The sequence below is a fragment of the Empidonax traillii genome, unplaced genomic scaffold, assembly GCF_003031625.1.
Source record: "Empidonax traillii isolate 1590-97213 ecotype Southwest subspecies unplaced genomic scaffold, ASM303162v1 scaffold295:size639837, whole genome shotgun sequence".
Classification (NCBI taxonomy): domain Eukaryota; kingdom Metazoa; phylum Chordata; class Aves; order Passeriformes; family Tyrannidae; genus Empidonax; species Empidonax traillii.
Window position 1 is genome coordinate 524,374 of NW_020955488.1, and position 16,453 is coordinate 540,826.

At 36.6% G+C, this 16,453-nt stretch overlaps 1 protein-coding gene across 1 annotated transcript in view; it reads left to right on the forward strand.

The window, feature by feature from the left end:
* The window catches only part of KIAA1107 (KIAA1107 ortholog), a 35,659-nt gene that overhangs the window by 5,108 nt on the left and 14,098 nt on the right, over nt 1–16,453 (forward strand). Inside the window, exons 3-12 of the mRNA XM_027890675.1 lie at nt 2,118–2,392; nt 3,196–3,313; nt 6,379–6,468; nt 8,633–8,713; nt 9,757–9,853; nt 10,491–10,579; nt 10,855–10,957; nt 13,818–14,000; nt 14,825–14,962; nt 15,983–16,112. Coding sequence (XP_027746476.1) covers nt 2,118–2,392; nt 3,196–3,313; nt 6,379–6,468; nt 8,633–8,713; nt 9,757–9,853; nt 10,491–10,579; nt 10,855–10,957; nt 13,818–14,000; nt 14,825–14,962; nt 15,983–16,112 — 1,304 coding nt within the window. The remainder of the gene's footprint in view (nt 1–2,117; nt 2,393–3,195; nt 3,314–6,378; nt 6,469–8,632; nt 8,714–9,756; nt 9,854–10,490; nt 10,580–10,854; nt 10,958–13,817; nt 14,001–14,824; nt 14,963–15,982; nt 16,113–16,453) is intronic.

The window sequence follows — 16,453 nt, forward strand, 5'->3', positions numbered from 1 at the left end:
AAATCAAGCAGATGGTTCTTTTAGCAAACTAAAGGGAAATGGAAGACTCTTAAGTGATTATGGTATGTTGAAGTTGGGCATATGACAGGCCTGACTTGCACTAAGGCAGATTCACTGCTACAGGTGTATTGCTGAAATATTTTTGCAATCTCTGGGGAGACCTTAGAGCACCTTCCAGTACCTAAAGGGTGCTTATTCAAGAGGGCTGGAGAAGGACTTTTGACAAGGGCATGTGGTGAGAGGACAAGAGGGAATGGCTATAAACTGACAGTAGGTTTAGATTGGATATTAGGAAGAAATTCTTTATTGTGAGGGTGGTAAGGCCTTCTTAGATTGTCCAGAAGTCTATGAAAACTGCTGTCTTGTAACTACTTAGTTCAAAACTGACAAGATCTAAGACCTTCTGACAACACCTCTATCTGATTTAAAGAAGAGATTCATAACTTTATAGAACTGTTATCTTCTGTACTTTAGCTTATGAAACTAGGATGTCACATTGAATGAAGCCTACTCATGAGGTTTGGAACAGTTTTTAAAAGCTATTCCTATCATAATTCTGCAGTAAGGGTCCAGGTTTCTTACAGCAACTGTGTTTTAAAGAGATGGTTGTACATTATCACTAAACCATCTGAGCTCCAAGGTCCAAGCTATGCATTTTGCTGTGGATGACAGATTTCCCTAGCTTTTGTTTATGCAGAAATGCATCATTTTATACTCCATAGAAGACAGTCTAGAAAGCTTCACTCTGCTTTAGAAATGAGTCTATAAAATAGATGGTGCTGCCAAGGAAAGTTTTCTGTAACAGGTTTCAGAAAACTGAAGAATCTTGCATTCTGGAAACATCTAATGGGATTTTAACTAAGATAAAAGGAAATTTCTAAAAGATGTGCCAAAATCATTATTGCTGTCTTTGAAGTAAAATAATGGATGCTTCCATGAGTCTTTCAAAATAGTAAATTTACAGTCTGTATTAAGCAGGACTCTAATATGGAGATAACCTGCTGAATTTCTATGAATACACATACAGATGCAACAACCTTAAAATCCCCGTGTAAAAAGGGTCCATCAGTCTTTCAGTGTGAAATCCTGTCACACCTTTTCCTGGCCCTTGCTTTCAAAATCTAATAGAATATTAGAATTCTTATTCCCTGCATTCCTGTTTCTCCATTCTCACTTGATAAGGACCTATATCAGATACACACAAAACATTCTACCAATCTCAATCCTTCAAATACTTCAGAAGGACTTAAGAAGGAAGATGATTTCTCTCTCTGTTTTCTCTGCCCCTTTATAGGAAAGTATCCAAATGGCACACTCAAATTACTGTGTTCCCAGTATTAACAAAAAAGCCATGGAATGAGTGACTCGATGCAGATCTCTAAGTACATGTCTGGTACATCCAAAGTAACTGCAGCTCTTTTGTTGAACTTTGTTAACTTCATCTATCTGGTATGAAACCACGGATAAAGCATGTTATCTGTTCACACTGGCTTTGTAAGGCTCCATTAAGTTGCTGGAGTGCAGTATCTTTCTATAAATACAAGATCTTCGCAGTCACAGACTGCAGGCTTTGTTAGCCTTCCAGATCTTGAGCCAAAAATAAGCTGGTGAAACAGATGGGAAAGTGGGAAGCTGGAATTACTATATGGGCAAAATTAAAGTTCTTGAGGGATCTTAACTGCAAATTTTTGTGCTTTCAAGTACTTCCTGTGAAACTAAAATTTATTTCCCAAGTTCATTTATATCTCTATACAATTATTATGATTTTGTACTTGTAACCTTGATGTTAGAAGGGTTTTATATTTTTGGATGTGTAGAATTGATTACATTAAAGGACAGTCAGATGTCTTCTTTTGGTCATATTGAGATTTATACATCAGTTCCTTTTAACCTGATATTACATTTTGCTTGTAGTTCTTGTTTATGCTTTTCAAGCATTGCAGAAATAAGTTTTCCAGAGATACAGTTTTTAAAAGGTGGGAGTTTTTTAAACGCTGTAGAGTCCAGGTTTTGTTTTCTGGTCATGAACTTTCTTACATTAAAAAAATGTCATTTTTTATTTGTTTGGTTTGATCAATTAAGAAATTACAGGAGTAAAAGTTAGTGTCATCTTCTAGGCTTGTATATTCATCTGATAAAAATCTTAAAGAAGCTGAGGAGCTGGCTATGATGAAAAAAGTACTGGAACCCAAATTAATGCATGAAAACAACATTGCTACTCTTCAGAACACTCAAACAAATGTAAATTGTCTCAGAGAAAGCAAAAAAACACCTGTGGAACAGAATACTCCAAGTGGAGCTGTGCCTGTGCAGAAAGAAGTTGCTTGTTCATCGTGTGTTGAGGAAGTTCCAGAAGCAGTCGTTGATGTAGAAAGCAACAAAGACACTGCAGGTGGGTTTGGAATTATAGTGGTTTTTTTTCTTTTTGTCTTTTAACTAATGATTCAAATACTTCTGCAGTTACAAAAATGCAGGCAAAAATTAAAATTACTGTTATAGCACAGTTTATGTGGATATTCTTTCCTATGGTCTACCTCATCCTCTCACACTTTGAAAAAAGGAATTGCTGCAGAAGTTTGGCAGGAACAGTTTCCAGCCAATGTGCAGCATAATAAATCTGACAGGACTTGCCAGGCATCAGCAAACTCAAGCCCTCACCATGTGGAACTTCCCCACAGCAGAATATCTCCATCCCTTTCCTTTCCTAGCAAATTGCACTAGTTCCAGTGTTGTTTTATGAGGGTTTTGGAACCTTTCAGAGTCTTCTGTACTACAACTGTGAATGAAATAATATGAGGAAATGCATCTTCACCAGAGGTGTTGGCTGCTGCAGCTGAGTCAGTAACACAGGACCACACAGCAAATCTGCTCAGGTGGAAGCCTGTAGCGCTGCATGAGCCTTCTATTTTAATGCAGAGGTTCTCTATCTCTGCAGAAAAAATGAACTGGCTGCATAAGCTTATGAAAGAGTAACTATAACACTTCTTCTGTAGGTACCAAATATGGAGCATTGGTCAAATTTCTGATATCTCAAGTTAAAATGAAAAGTAAAATGCAAAATCTGGGAAGCCTTTGAAGGAAAATCCTAGCTTTCATGTCAGATTATTCTTTTCAAAATTTTAAGTTGTCTGTGTACTGTGAATAGTCTGCTCTACACCAGCCAGAGTGAAAACAGCTATTTCTCTCCATGTGCAGGTAATTCCAGACTAGAAACTGCCTCTGTGTTAGGAGAAGACTTAATGATGCTCTTCAAGAAGTGCTGTTGTCCAGATATTAATATTTGCATAGAAGGCAAAGATTTTCAAGCTCACAGGTACATAAGTATTTACAGTAAAAAATTTTCTCCCAAAAGCCTTCTAGTCTAAAACACTGTTGTTACTGTGTATCCGTTGGAAATTACTGCTGGTGCTGTTCCCTGGCTTTAAACTGTTACAGTTTTTAAGTCTTTTGTCTGAAGTGGCTGTACTTTGATAGTAATGAGTATTATTTATCTTATCAACAGTAACTGTTGTGAAAACAACTGCACTTTTAGCACTTCTAAGATTGCCACTGTAAACTCATATGATGAGTACATACTCAAGTATCAGTGCTGTGTGGTTTATTTTGCTAACTTTTTATATAAATATATAAAACTTTTTTATATAAATATAAAATAATAAAATATAAATAATCTATGGTCTGTAAAGAAAAGGAAAAATCTATTCCTAAACTATTCAGCTATTAGTGCTGAATAAAATTTCCATACAGGTAGAAAATTTCTGGAGTAGTAATTTTTTTTTCCTGCTTTTCAGAATCTGTGCTTACAAAATCTGATTTTACTTGAATTGCTTCAGTGATGTAGGTGTGAAGATTGTCAGCAGATTTTATTAGATCTAAAGTCCACGACCGTTTAAGGACTTTGGCTTATTGTACTCCTGTAGCTTGGGAAAGCAAATTAAAGTGTCAGTACCATTTCTTGTACCTTTGAGATAAGTCTGCATTTGAGAGAGCAAACTAGACAGCCTGTATTTTGTTCCCTTTGAGTATAAAAATCACTGAGAGAGACTAGAAAAACCCTGCACTACTTTCAGTATTTTCTCAACACAAAGCCAGGGGGGTTATTACGGACGTTACAATATCTTTACAAAAGACACGTCATAATAGTGTGTGTGGGTATTTTATTTTTTTAAATAATAGAGCTGGGCTGTATCCTAAATTTCCAGAACGTGGTATAGTTAAGCATGTTTGTTTCTTCTCTTCTACGCTATAAGAAGACACATTCTCAGATCCGTAACTTTGAGAAACAAATACTTATTGGAAAACAAAAAATCAACAGAGAGATTCTATCAGCTCTAAAGAGCTTCGTTAATTTAGGCCACTTCCTGCCTGGAGCAATGTATGTAGTTTAACTAGCATCAAAAAATATGGCAGTAAATCATAGAAAAAACAAGGAAGTTCTGAAACAGGCACAAGCCTTGCTTGTTTTAGTGCTGCGTCATGTGAGCAGCAGGAGCTAATAAGGGAAATCTAACTTTGGATATCGTGGTGGTGAAAGCACCAGAACTATTTACTTACTTTAAGGAGGTTTATTTGAAGTTTTCAAACAGGAAACAGTTTAAGCCCCCACACTTTCCCACCCACTTGTCTCAGCATTCCTTACTTTCTCATGAAGTCCTATGAACTTCCAACAGACTTACCAGTGTGAGTGGCAGTGCTCTGAGACACTTGCCAACTTCTGTTTTCCTAGTGTTGTGTTGTGTTCTTGCAGAGCTCTGCATGGAGCAAGTCACATTTGTTCAGTGATAAAATTGGCACAAACCATCACGGTAGGAAAGCACAGATAAATGTACTTCAAATAATTTGGTATCTCCATGTGTTTTGTAACTATACACTGATAAAATTTAGGTAATGCATACTTGTCTGTATTCTACCGAGTGCCTGTCTCATTTAAAATACCAGCTTCCAGCTATGCCCTTGAAGTTGATTGATCACTGCTCATTACTAAAGTTTATTTGGAAAGGTATGAAAAATTGAAGATAAGTGTATTCCATATCTCTGTAATATTGTGTTATTGTATCTTATAAAAAGAAGATTGCGTGTGTATCCAGAATTTCACATGTTCAAAGTGATGATGTAGTACCCATTTACATGTGGACATATTTCACTAAGATATGAAACATTCTGTAAAAGCTTTGTTATAATTGCTGGATGAATCACAGGAGGAATGTGCGAGAAGTTTCTATTTTAAAGTATTGAGACTTCTGAAGCAGGAGGAGGGAAGAGAGATGAGAGATTACAGAATATATAATGACTAGAAAAGAGACCATAAATAGCCTTCTTCATGCTTCTTCCTACACAAAATGAGAGTGCTCTGCAGCATTTTAAGAGACAGCAAATACATGTAACAGAAAGGATTCTCATGCCTAATATAACTCTTCGCTTTTTCTGCCACAGGAAATACGTGACATAAAATAATTTTATAAATAATAGGAAGCTTAGTAAGCATCAGGAAAGAAAATGTATGTATGACAATGCTATCTATGGCTGCAATAGCCCAGATAAGATATGTGAAGGCTAACACTAACTGGTGTGGGTCTGGAAGACTGCAATCACAAAGCAGTTTTCATCCACTACCTTCTCTTCCTTTTTGCTCTTGCACTTCCACCTCAGGAGGCTCCTGTTGCAAAGATGTTCTTATGTGTTATTTTGAAGGCTCAGATAGTGCAGAGATACTGAGCTACACAGACTACTGGTCTGAGGTTTCTTTTTTCTCTTTGATGGAAGTAGTAGTAAATTGAATTAGCCCCACCATGGCCAGTTATGCCTTTTAAATATACAAGGGTAGTAAGTCTAAACACAAGTAACTTATACCTCTTCTTAAACAGCGTTTAACTCTTCTTAAACAGTGTGGTAAATGCACATCACATTGTTCTAGCATATGTTTGTGTCAAGTTCTGTTTAACTTTCAGGATGTGCTGGTCAGTGGCCAGCCAGTTTTGAATACAAGAAGTTACATACTTCTCTTTTCATTTTGATAAATACACATTTTGTAGTATAAAAAGAATTTAAGACACAAGGTTATTTACTGTTATTTGTTAAATAAAACAGAATAAATAAATGGGAATTTTTATATGAAAGGAAAACGCTTATGAGAATGAATTTCCTCTGTGTGAATCTCAAAGTCATACTAAAACCAAGCTTTAACTGAAAAATTTATAGAGTACTGTTTGGGTTTGTTTCTAGCACATTTTGAAATTCCAAACATACTGGAAGGAAAGGCATGCAGTATACAGCTGACACCTTAATGCATAAAGGGCAAAGATTTAAGTCAATGTTATCAAGGAGTCTCATAATAAAGATTTGTATCTAGTGGAATAATGTTTACCTTTTCTCTCTCAGGGCCATTTTATGTGCCAGATCTAGTTACTTTGCTGCTATGCTGAGTGGAAGTTGGGCTGAGAGCTCCCAAGAGCACATCACTCTTCAAGGGTAAGTGTTGTCTCTGCAAGTCGTGTGGGAGCAAAGGTAGGCAATTTCCAATCACTGCAAATATGGCACAACTGTGCTGTGTACAGAGCACTGAAGATTAATCTGCCTTGACACTTTTCTCCAGCCTGATGTGTTTACTGAGTACTGTTTTGACTTCAGGATGACTGTGTGTGGAGTGTATTTGTTAATATTGTCAGATGATTTAGAGAAGGATTTTTCATCAGCAGAAGGGCACTAATCCTTTTTTGTAGAGTATGTTTTAGTGTTTATTTGAGAATTCTTTTCTTTCACTTTGCCTTGTACATGTCATGAAAAGTATGATGAGTGTCTGAACAATGTCATTTTCACACTTATTTGTACAATAAGTGTATATTTACAATGTAAAGACAAATTACATTTCCTAAATAGTGTTTAATTATGATATTCCAGCAACGTATCCTAAAGCAATTTTATCTAGTTTTCTTGTTCACAATGGCTTTCAGTGTGAGAGCTGAAAACAATGGAGCTGTCACTGTAAGATGAATACTTAAGATATCATAAATAAGCTGGGGACTGCCAGGTTAGTTCTTTTCAGTATCAGAAAAAATCAATTGAAATACATTAGATTTCCTTTAAGAACAAAGGAATACTGATCTGTGTACATGGTAGCTTTTTTGTTCAGGCATGATGTAGGCTGACTCAGTCTTCTTCAGGAAGAGCTGTGTACCTTACAGTGCTACAAAATGTAGCTGCTCTGTGTTAATAGAAAATTGCTTGGCCAAGTGATACTTTCTCAAATGACCATAATTTTAGCTCTCTGTCAATGTAATAATACTGCTGCAAAATCAGGAAGGTTGTCTGTTGATTTGGTTATAAATTCCTAATCCTTATAAAACATTATACTTGTAATTTCATTGATTCCTTAGCTTTTGTGGTGTGTTTTAGAGGCTGATAGTCACCAGTTACTCTGGTATTTACACTTCTCTCTCTGTAATTGATTTCTAAGTGGTTAAGAAAATTTTATCCTAATTTTTCAGTAGAGGCTTTCTCCTGAGAAGTCCTTAATCTTTATATGAGCATATTCTCCATGCCAGTGTCTCATAACTTCTGTTATAATGAATCAAATCCATAATTTTATAATGAATCAAATCCATAATTTTACCTTTTCTAGTTCACTTTTCTGCTTAGTGCTGATTTTTGTGCTCTCTTTTATAGCACTTATAAATAAAGTACGTATGGCCTAATCTGAGATAATGAGAACTCTGCATAAGGTAACAACTGCCCAGACTGGGAAAGCTCCTTGGTGACTCATGGCTATCGTGTGTACTGAGACACAGAGACAGCTGTGCTGATTTTGCTCCTCTGCATGTTGCAACGTTGGGCTTTTTTCCTTTTGCTTTCAGTCATCAGTGTCAGTTGCTTAAACATGTTCAGTGTTTTAAAGGGCCTTAGCTCCATCTGCACGACTGTATTCCATTTACACTGATGTGCAAAGCACTTGTGGGCTCTGAAGATGGCACACAAAGCCGTGTGTACGCAAGGACAATGAGGTGCTGTTCAGGAGATCGTGTCCATCATTTCAAACAGGCATTCTGTGCCTTTTCTGCTTTGTGGTGCTGGGACTATGAAAGGATGCAAATGCCACCGTGTAGGAATTCCAGCTTCCTTAATCTGAATAAAGGCTTTCTAAGTTTTGAGATGTAACATTCCTACTTGGCATTCTAAGAAAACTACAAAATGTATATTTATTGTCAGAAAAGATAAGTGTATCATAAAAGAAAGAATTAAAAAATAATTATTATGAAACAATTTGAAAATATGTAGTTAATTAATAATTGAGTCATTGCTAGTAAAGAGCTTGGCCACGATGAAAAAAATATTTTCTGAATATTATCAGTGTAAATAATATAGTTATAGTATTAGTCTACATATGACTTATTTTCAAAGATTTAAAGTACTAGAAAGTTTCATCAAGACTAGCTAAATTCACCCAAAATGTAGTCCATTTAGATATTTTTGCATTGCAGTAACCTTGAAAATAGCTTTAATTTTATGAGATCATTTACCTTCCATTCACAGAACAGCTGGATGACGTATCAGCTTTTTGACCAACTTCCTTTGGCTAAGAAATGTAGTGCATTTTATTCTGGACAAGCCTTTATTTGTATCTTTGCTTTCTTTGCAGCATAAGCCATGCAGAAATGAGTGTCATCTTGCATTTTATATATGGAGCTATTCTGGACTTCCCAGACAAAGTTGATGTTGGGTATATGTCAACTTTTATTATTTTTTTAGTTGTAGTTTGGTTCATTTGATTGTTCTGTATTTTCTCGGTTAAAAGTCAGAAGGAAAATTCCAAAAATAAAGCTGTTGAAGGAATCTTCTTTATTTAACAGTTTCTGGAAAAGGTGTGCCAACCATTTTTTGAATACTGTATGAGGAGAGTGAAAAACAGGAGGAATGTTTTATACTAAAGCAATTCCTAATTTGCCCGTACTTTCCTTTTAGTTTTCGGAATAATATATACAATGTGTGATAGCATATAATGGTTAATATGTTTAATTTATTTTAAAATAATTATTCAAGTGATGAGAAGGCTTAAGTAGTGAGTCTTAGGTCTATAAAAGGTGATCTATAGGAACCACTCTAGATGTTGGCATTTTCTTCTGGGATAGTTCTTAATCACTTTTTTATACATAATCCTGTATTAGTGAAGTAACTTCTGAGATCTGTGAGAAACCATATATATATTAGATGTTGAACTCTGCCACTGAAATGCTACAATTTCTTAAAAATATGGAATTGTTCATAATATGCCCCACTGTCAATGTTTGAGTAATGAATTCATATAGAAAATAACATTATTGTATTGATTATTATATAAAATAATTAATAGTTTGCTTACTGTGCTTTTTAATATTTGAAAGGGACATAACGATGTCATAACATTTTATGTAATCCTTGGAAAAAAACCTGCAAAATGCCAAAACTCCGCTGGCACAAATCTCTTTTTTACTTGCTATCCTTAAAATAGAGAAACTGAGAGGCTTCTAAGGAGTTTCTCAGCTAGTGGTTGAGGCTTACTTTTATACAGACTGGACTCAGTGGCTGGGAGTTTATAATTAGGTCAGTGCATGTTTCTGTTTGAAGCCTGTTCTTTGGCAAGTGGCACACTTGGTTATCGGTCTATTTCTGCAGTAAGTTCTGGCTGAACAAAGAGGTGAGAAATTAGTATGTCAGTTGTCTTGTAAGCAAAATGCATCCATCAAAATGACTTGGTGATTCCTGTTGCCACTGCTCTCTCTTCAGTCGCATGTTGGGCATTGCAGATATGTATGGGCTGGATGGGCTAAAAGAAGTAGCTATCTACATTTTGAAAAGGGATTACTGCAACTTTTTTCAGAAGGTACGTCAGTTCTTGCGCTGCTTTGTGAGCTGTAAAACCTAAGAATTTTGATTCTATTACTTAACACATGCTATTGAAAATATAATTAATAACTGTGTGGTCAAGGTGTTAGCTTAAGTGTACAGACCCTGTTCTTATGTGTGAGTCTGCTGATTTCACTGGGATTGATGATGGGAGTAAGGCCTGTGGTATCATCCACCTGTTTATAGAAACTTGTAAATCCCAGCTGATGAAAAGCAGTATTCCACACGATTAATTCAATATATTAAATTACACTGAGTATAATTTAACATGTCCCATTGCAAATGTAATGTTCTTGGTGGAGATGCGGAAATGCTGTATATCTGCATATCATATTTCAGGGGCATATATTTAGAAAATATTTCTGTTCAATTGAAATTAGTTTAAAAACAAATACCTCCTTAGAGTTGAGCATTTTCATGCATTATACTCATGAGGCTGAATCCTTCTTTACTGACGTGTGGAAGTAGATGACTTTCATATTCTGCATAAAGGCAAACAAACCTGAATACCATGGTAGCTAACAGGACTTCTGTTTGAACTGAAGATTTTGTAGTTCTGTAGATTCTGTTAATCGGAATGTACAGTAATTGTGGTAATTTTCTAACAATTCTAGCCTGTTCCTGGAAAACAGCAACCTGTACTAGAATGCATGGCTATTGCTCATTCGTTGGGAGTGGAAAACCTATATGCTGCTTGCATGAAGTGAGTAAAAGAAGATAAAATGTTTGTTTTTCATTCTCTGCATTTTGTTTAAATTATCTTATTTTGTGAGGTAGGGCTTATTTTGGCATATGAGATGTTCACATAGAATCATAGAATAGATTGGGTTGGAAAAGGCCTCCAAGATCATCAAGTCCAACCCCTATTTGAAATATTCTTTTTCTTCATAATACTTAAGAGGTGTATCACTTATGCTAACAAGTGAAGATAAAACATTTTTCATCTTCCTTACCTAAGAGTGGCTCTCTTTTCAACAGATGGGTAGGAAGACATTTTGCAAAATGTTTGTCAGAGAGAAGCTTTGCCAATTTACCCACTGAACTTCAGAACAACTGTCTTGTTATGTTGATTAACTCTTTGGTAAGTAATGTGTTTGTATAAAAATAGCACTATGTAATTTTTTTCCTTGTTTAGATGTACAGTGTAATTTAAGAGATAACAAAAGTGGTATTCTAAATCTGTAGCACATTTATACTTTGTAAAAGTTTCCATTAAAATAACAATTTAAAACCTGATTTTGATGTGAAATGTCATTGTTATGCTTCATGGCACACAGGCTAGTGATCATTGTATCCAAGTCCAGCATAATAATAGAAAATTAGTTTTTGAAACACAGCTGTGACATCCTAATGGAACGTCGTGGAAGTGTTCAAGGCCAGGTCTTGGTCTGGTGGAAAGTGTCACTGCCCTTGGGCAGAGTGGTTGGGACTGGATGATCTGTAAGGTCCCTTGTGGCTGCTACTGCATATTCAGGTGAAAGCCTGAAAACCAGAGAGATTTCAGAGCTGTGTGGCTGTACCAAAAGAAGCTTAAGAGTATCCCCAGCTCTAAAGCCTGAACATTCCTGCCAGAATGCATAGTTCTGCCAGTAAAGACAGGAACTATAATATCCTAATTGTACACCTGTTACCTCTTCAGGCACTGGATGTTCTGCCATTGTATCGGATCACTGTGCTGAGATGTTCATAGAATATACACATAACTTTGTGTGTGATATGTTGCATAAGTATTTGAGACGTTTTAATTAATGTTTTCAGGTATTTGTAGTTACACCACCACCCATCTCCAGACTACCTCAGGTGTGTCCTATAGCCAAGAGCAAATGTAGGTACAGTTCCAGGCTTTTCTCCGGGTCCTTGTGCAACATTATCACAACAGTTTAAAGATAAATATTTGGGCCTTCCTTCCCCTCTGTGCCTATTCTCGTATATAAAGACACAGTGCTTACAGTTTGGGTTGAAATACATGTGCTACCTTTAAGCTTGCCAGCATTTGCAGAACATTCATGGCACTGTGGTACTTGGTAGTGCTCCAGGTGTATGTCCAGCTTCTATGGAAGGTTTTTCCAGTCTGGACAGAAGTGTGATTTGGATCCCATAGGATTGGTTTAAAATTTGTGTTGCAAGATTCACTGGTGTTTTATGGACTGAAGTTTTGAAAGCTTTTAAAATTGCAAAATAAAACAATAAAGCATAAGCCTCTTCTGCCCAGAGACCGGTTCTGCTGAGTGTTCATTCAACTCTGAGAGCTTTGAGCTCCAAAAACCTGTGGAATTCCCAGGGGAGTCTTTCACAATCTGCAAAAATGCTTAAGGCTGCTTGAGAGAGGAAGAAGAAAAAGTCTGACATTAATTTTGCAGGGGCTGCTGTTACAGTCGTCTTTTCCTCTGCTGCTGGAGTTCTCTGCTGCAAAACTTTTTAACAGTTATACCCAGTTAATGAGTATAACTGCTGATCCTTCCATTTACCAATATTGGAAATGTAAAAGCTGGTTAATGAAGGGCAGCCCTTTAGAGGAAGAAAAGGTACAAAGAAAAGGAGATTGCTGGTCAGAAAATCCCTGGGAAGCCTCAGTGGATGAGCACAGAAACACTGAAATGGGAGTGCAGTTCAAAGCACTCTTCAAGTACCTAACCCTGATTTCTCAAGTCCATGCAAGAAAATTACTGGTTTTGTAGATAAGTGGACTCCACTTTAGAATGGTTAGGAAAAAAAAAGGAGAAGTAAAATTCAGTTAGAGCCACAAAGTGCTGATTTAATTAGAAGTCAATGAAGGCATTTTATATTTCACTGGAAGTGTCTAATGGGAGTAAATGCTTATTGCTTTGTGAGCAGGGGTTAAATTCTAGACAATTCAAAAAGCTTGTAATTGAGACCAGTGGGAGCAAAATCAAACCATAAACATGTACATAATCCTTAATTTACCTGAGATGCATGGAAGCAAACTGCTTTTGCCCAGAGATGAGTAAAACAAAAAATATAATTGAACAATGGATGGTCAGATTTTTTATTTTAACTATAATATGCAGAGAGAAGGTCCTCCCTTCTTTTGAAGTTGCGTAGGACAAACATAATTGTGATCTGAATTTACAATAGGGGATTTTGTGTCAAATATTTATCTGAATTGCTGCTTTTTGCAGTGTTACTGATCTTACTGCACAATTTATCAGTGTCCTGCTAGGTCATGTTGAATAGAGTTTTCAGTCCATTCTAATGTGGATAACCATAAATTGCAAGTTCTTTTCAAGTGATGTGTTAGGCAGTAGAAGTTGCCCTCAGGTACTGTGCTGATGCAGTGCATGAAAGAACCAAAAGCACAGACCATGGTAATAAATATTAGCAAAACTCTTTGCTGGTTTTAAATGTACTTAGAAACATAACACATAACTTTTCTTAGAGAAACTTTAGATGACAAAGTGGGTAAGTTCAGTTAAAACTCCATCTGGAAAGACATATATTTGTTGACACCTTTAAATAAAGCAAAAGGATTCCTAACTGTGAAAATGTCTTTTGTGTATCCTGAAAGCTGGACCATCCACACTTACCTAAAACACTGACTCAGCTGTTTTATTTCAAAAGGTATTGCATCCCCCAGTGACCTCAAACATTTTTCTCTATTCAGAGTAGTTTCTCCTCTTAACATTTGCCTTATTTTCTTCAGGACTGCAGTATGTAATGATACAGTTGAAAAAATACAGTAAAACCTACTGAAAACTTTACTGCCTAACTTCAGCCAAACAGAACCAGTGGGTTTTTCTTTTTCTGCTTTAGTTTCAAAGGCAGGTATAATAAATATATAATAAAATTTACTTAAAGAAGGGAAATTGCTACATGATTGGATCCTTGTGTAAAAGTTCAGTGACTGAACAGAAGCTGTTTTACGATCAGCAGTTCTGTAGGCAATGACCTGGCAGGAGGCTAATTTCTGTTTTTATTTGAAGAACCACAAGAATGCTGCTTTCCTTTTGATGGAGAGTGACCGGCTGATCAACAGCCTCCCCCAAGTGAAGTGGACAGAGGCAGCTGTGGCTTTGGCATCCAGGCTGCATGAAGAATGTGTGACATTTATCGTTGCAAACTTCCTGCACGTGGTACAAAGTGAAGGCTTCTCTGTTTTGTTGCAGGTAAAAGTGCCCTCAAGTTATTCTGTGCTTCCAGATGAATTGAAGTGTATTACATTTTGGGAAGTTCAGACTGCTAATTATCAAAATAGCTTCAGCTTTTGCTTTGAAATATAATTCTATGGAAAATTAAAAAAAAAAATAAAAAAACCTTAGGCAGTGCTAAGGTTTTTTTTTTGGGGGGGGGGGGGCAGGAGGTGTTTTTTTTCAGTGTTGTTTTAAAGCACATAAATATTTTGATATGCAGGGCTGACACTGCTTTCAGGTTATGTACCTCAGCTAAGCAAACGTTCCAGTTAATTTAGTGGGACAGTTTCTGTGTTGGAAAGAAGTAAGTATAGATACCAGCTTTGAAAAAGCTTTCAGGCCCATAAGAAAACAGCATGAGAGTATGACCAGTATATTCAAACTTTGACTTATTTGTGTCGTGAGCTCCAGGAATGTGGCAATACTGCAGCTTCTGGTGAGAACATAGCTAGTCATCTAGCCAGTTTATTTCTCCCATGGAAGATGTTTTTTAATACGTATGGAAGAATAAAAGAAGAAATAGGGAGATGTTACAGCCTTTTGTCTTTGAGTCCAGATTTGCATGGGGCTGTAAATTCATCATCGTGTGCTTGTTCCTGAAATTTCTGTTAGCTACAGGCCTCGGGATGATTTGTAGAGGCCTGGAGAGGAGGGGGGTTATGGAACGGATACAAAGGAAGATGCTTAGCTTTGGAATACCTCCTGCACAGCTTGATAGCAGATCTTTGCTGCTCAGTAATGCTTTTGCATACAAAGTACACTCTTTTGTTTTAAATGGCTGCCTTTTGTTGTTTCCTCAGGCACAGGCAATGAGCAGCAAAGCTGACCTTCTAGAACTAATTTTTAATGCAATTGAAAAAAGCATTAATAATGAAAACAGCTGCTTTCTTCTTGTAGCTGTGGATACATTGTTGGACTCTGCAAATGTGAAGGAGATGGTAGGTTTGTCAATGTGCAATGTTTGTAGAAAAACTGTTCTGATACTGTTTCATATAATGGTTCGAATCAGATGATGTGGTGTGAGCTCAGGTGGCTCAGTCCTGCAACTGGGGTCACACAGAAAAGCATCTGCATAAATTCGAGGTCCTGCTGGAAGTACAGAAAATGCTGTCATATTTTTTAATTTCAAGAGAAACCCCATCCATGGCAATAAAAAAGTTCCTGTGTATTACTGAAAATAGAAGTCCTATGGGCAACACTGCCCTATTGATCTTTGCTATCACTTTAAATTTGTGAGGAGAAAAAGCTGATCAAAATGTTACATTATCTAAAACTTACAGCAGGGGAGAGCTTATTCTCTTTCTCTCTATGTACTTCCCCTTCTTTTTGTGAAAGTCACAGCTACATTTGCTTTTGTTCAAGACTGTCCTCTAAAGCAAGGACTGCCTCTTAATCCAGTGTGTGTTTTTGGATTGGGTGGAGATGTAAGTCTCCATGTGTGTAACATACCGTGTGCATGCACACAATCTAAGTAATTATACTTAAGCTGTGGATAACTAATTCTGGGAATAATTCATAAATAGTATGACAAAGAATGAAAAATAAATGAAAAATTAATTAATGCAGTCTGGTGCTATTGTAGATCTCCTTGGTCAAAGCAATGAAAATTTAATCAAATACATTCTTTTTCCCTAGAGTATTTGACCTTGTTGTGACACAACTGACAGTGAAGAGCTATTATGGGGTTCATTTAAAAAATAAATAAATAAAAGGAAAGAAAAAAAGAGCAATGCAGTGTTTACTAGTGCTGTAGTTTGCAGGTTTTAAAGTATTGAAAAAATTACTGTGGTGAGCAATAATCCTTCAAAAACAGCATCTCCATCTACCAGACCATTATAAAATATATGTGATGACATCATTGATCTAGCTTAGAGAGTAAGTAGATTCTGAAAGGAATAATGACTGGTTGCTATGACAATATGCCCCTCGCCAGCTGCTGATTTGTTACTTGAACACAGGGTTTTACGTGCAAGATCCAGGCGCTGCGTGATAAGCTCTGGGTCTTCCTGGTTCAGTCTTTTTATGCTGTTCGTCACACAGAGGGCTGGAAGCTGGTGAGGCCAGACCATCAGCAGCAAATACAAGCAGGTATGTTTGGCATCAAACGGCATTAGAATTTTTTAGCAGTCTGTTTAGTAGATAAAATGCAGATGGAATTGCAGAGCCTGATACAAACTAAAGCAAAATCTGCGCTGCTCTGTGTTTTGAAGTGATGTTTTAGAATAGAAGCATGATGGCATGCTTAGCTAGTTTCAAATGTGGGAATCAGTCATTTTCTGTGAAAAGTCCTCCCTCCTTTTTGTTTTAGGAGGATATATGATAGAAACCAAACCCATGTAGATGGATTCTATTCTTATTCACAGCTACTCTGAATTACTGAAAACACTGCAGTAGGATTAAAAACCTTATCTGCCTCATTTTTAAGGAGA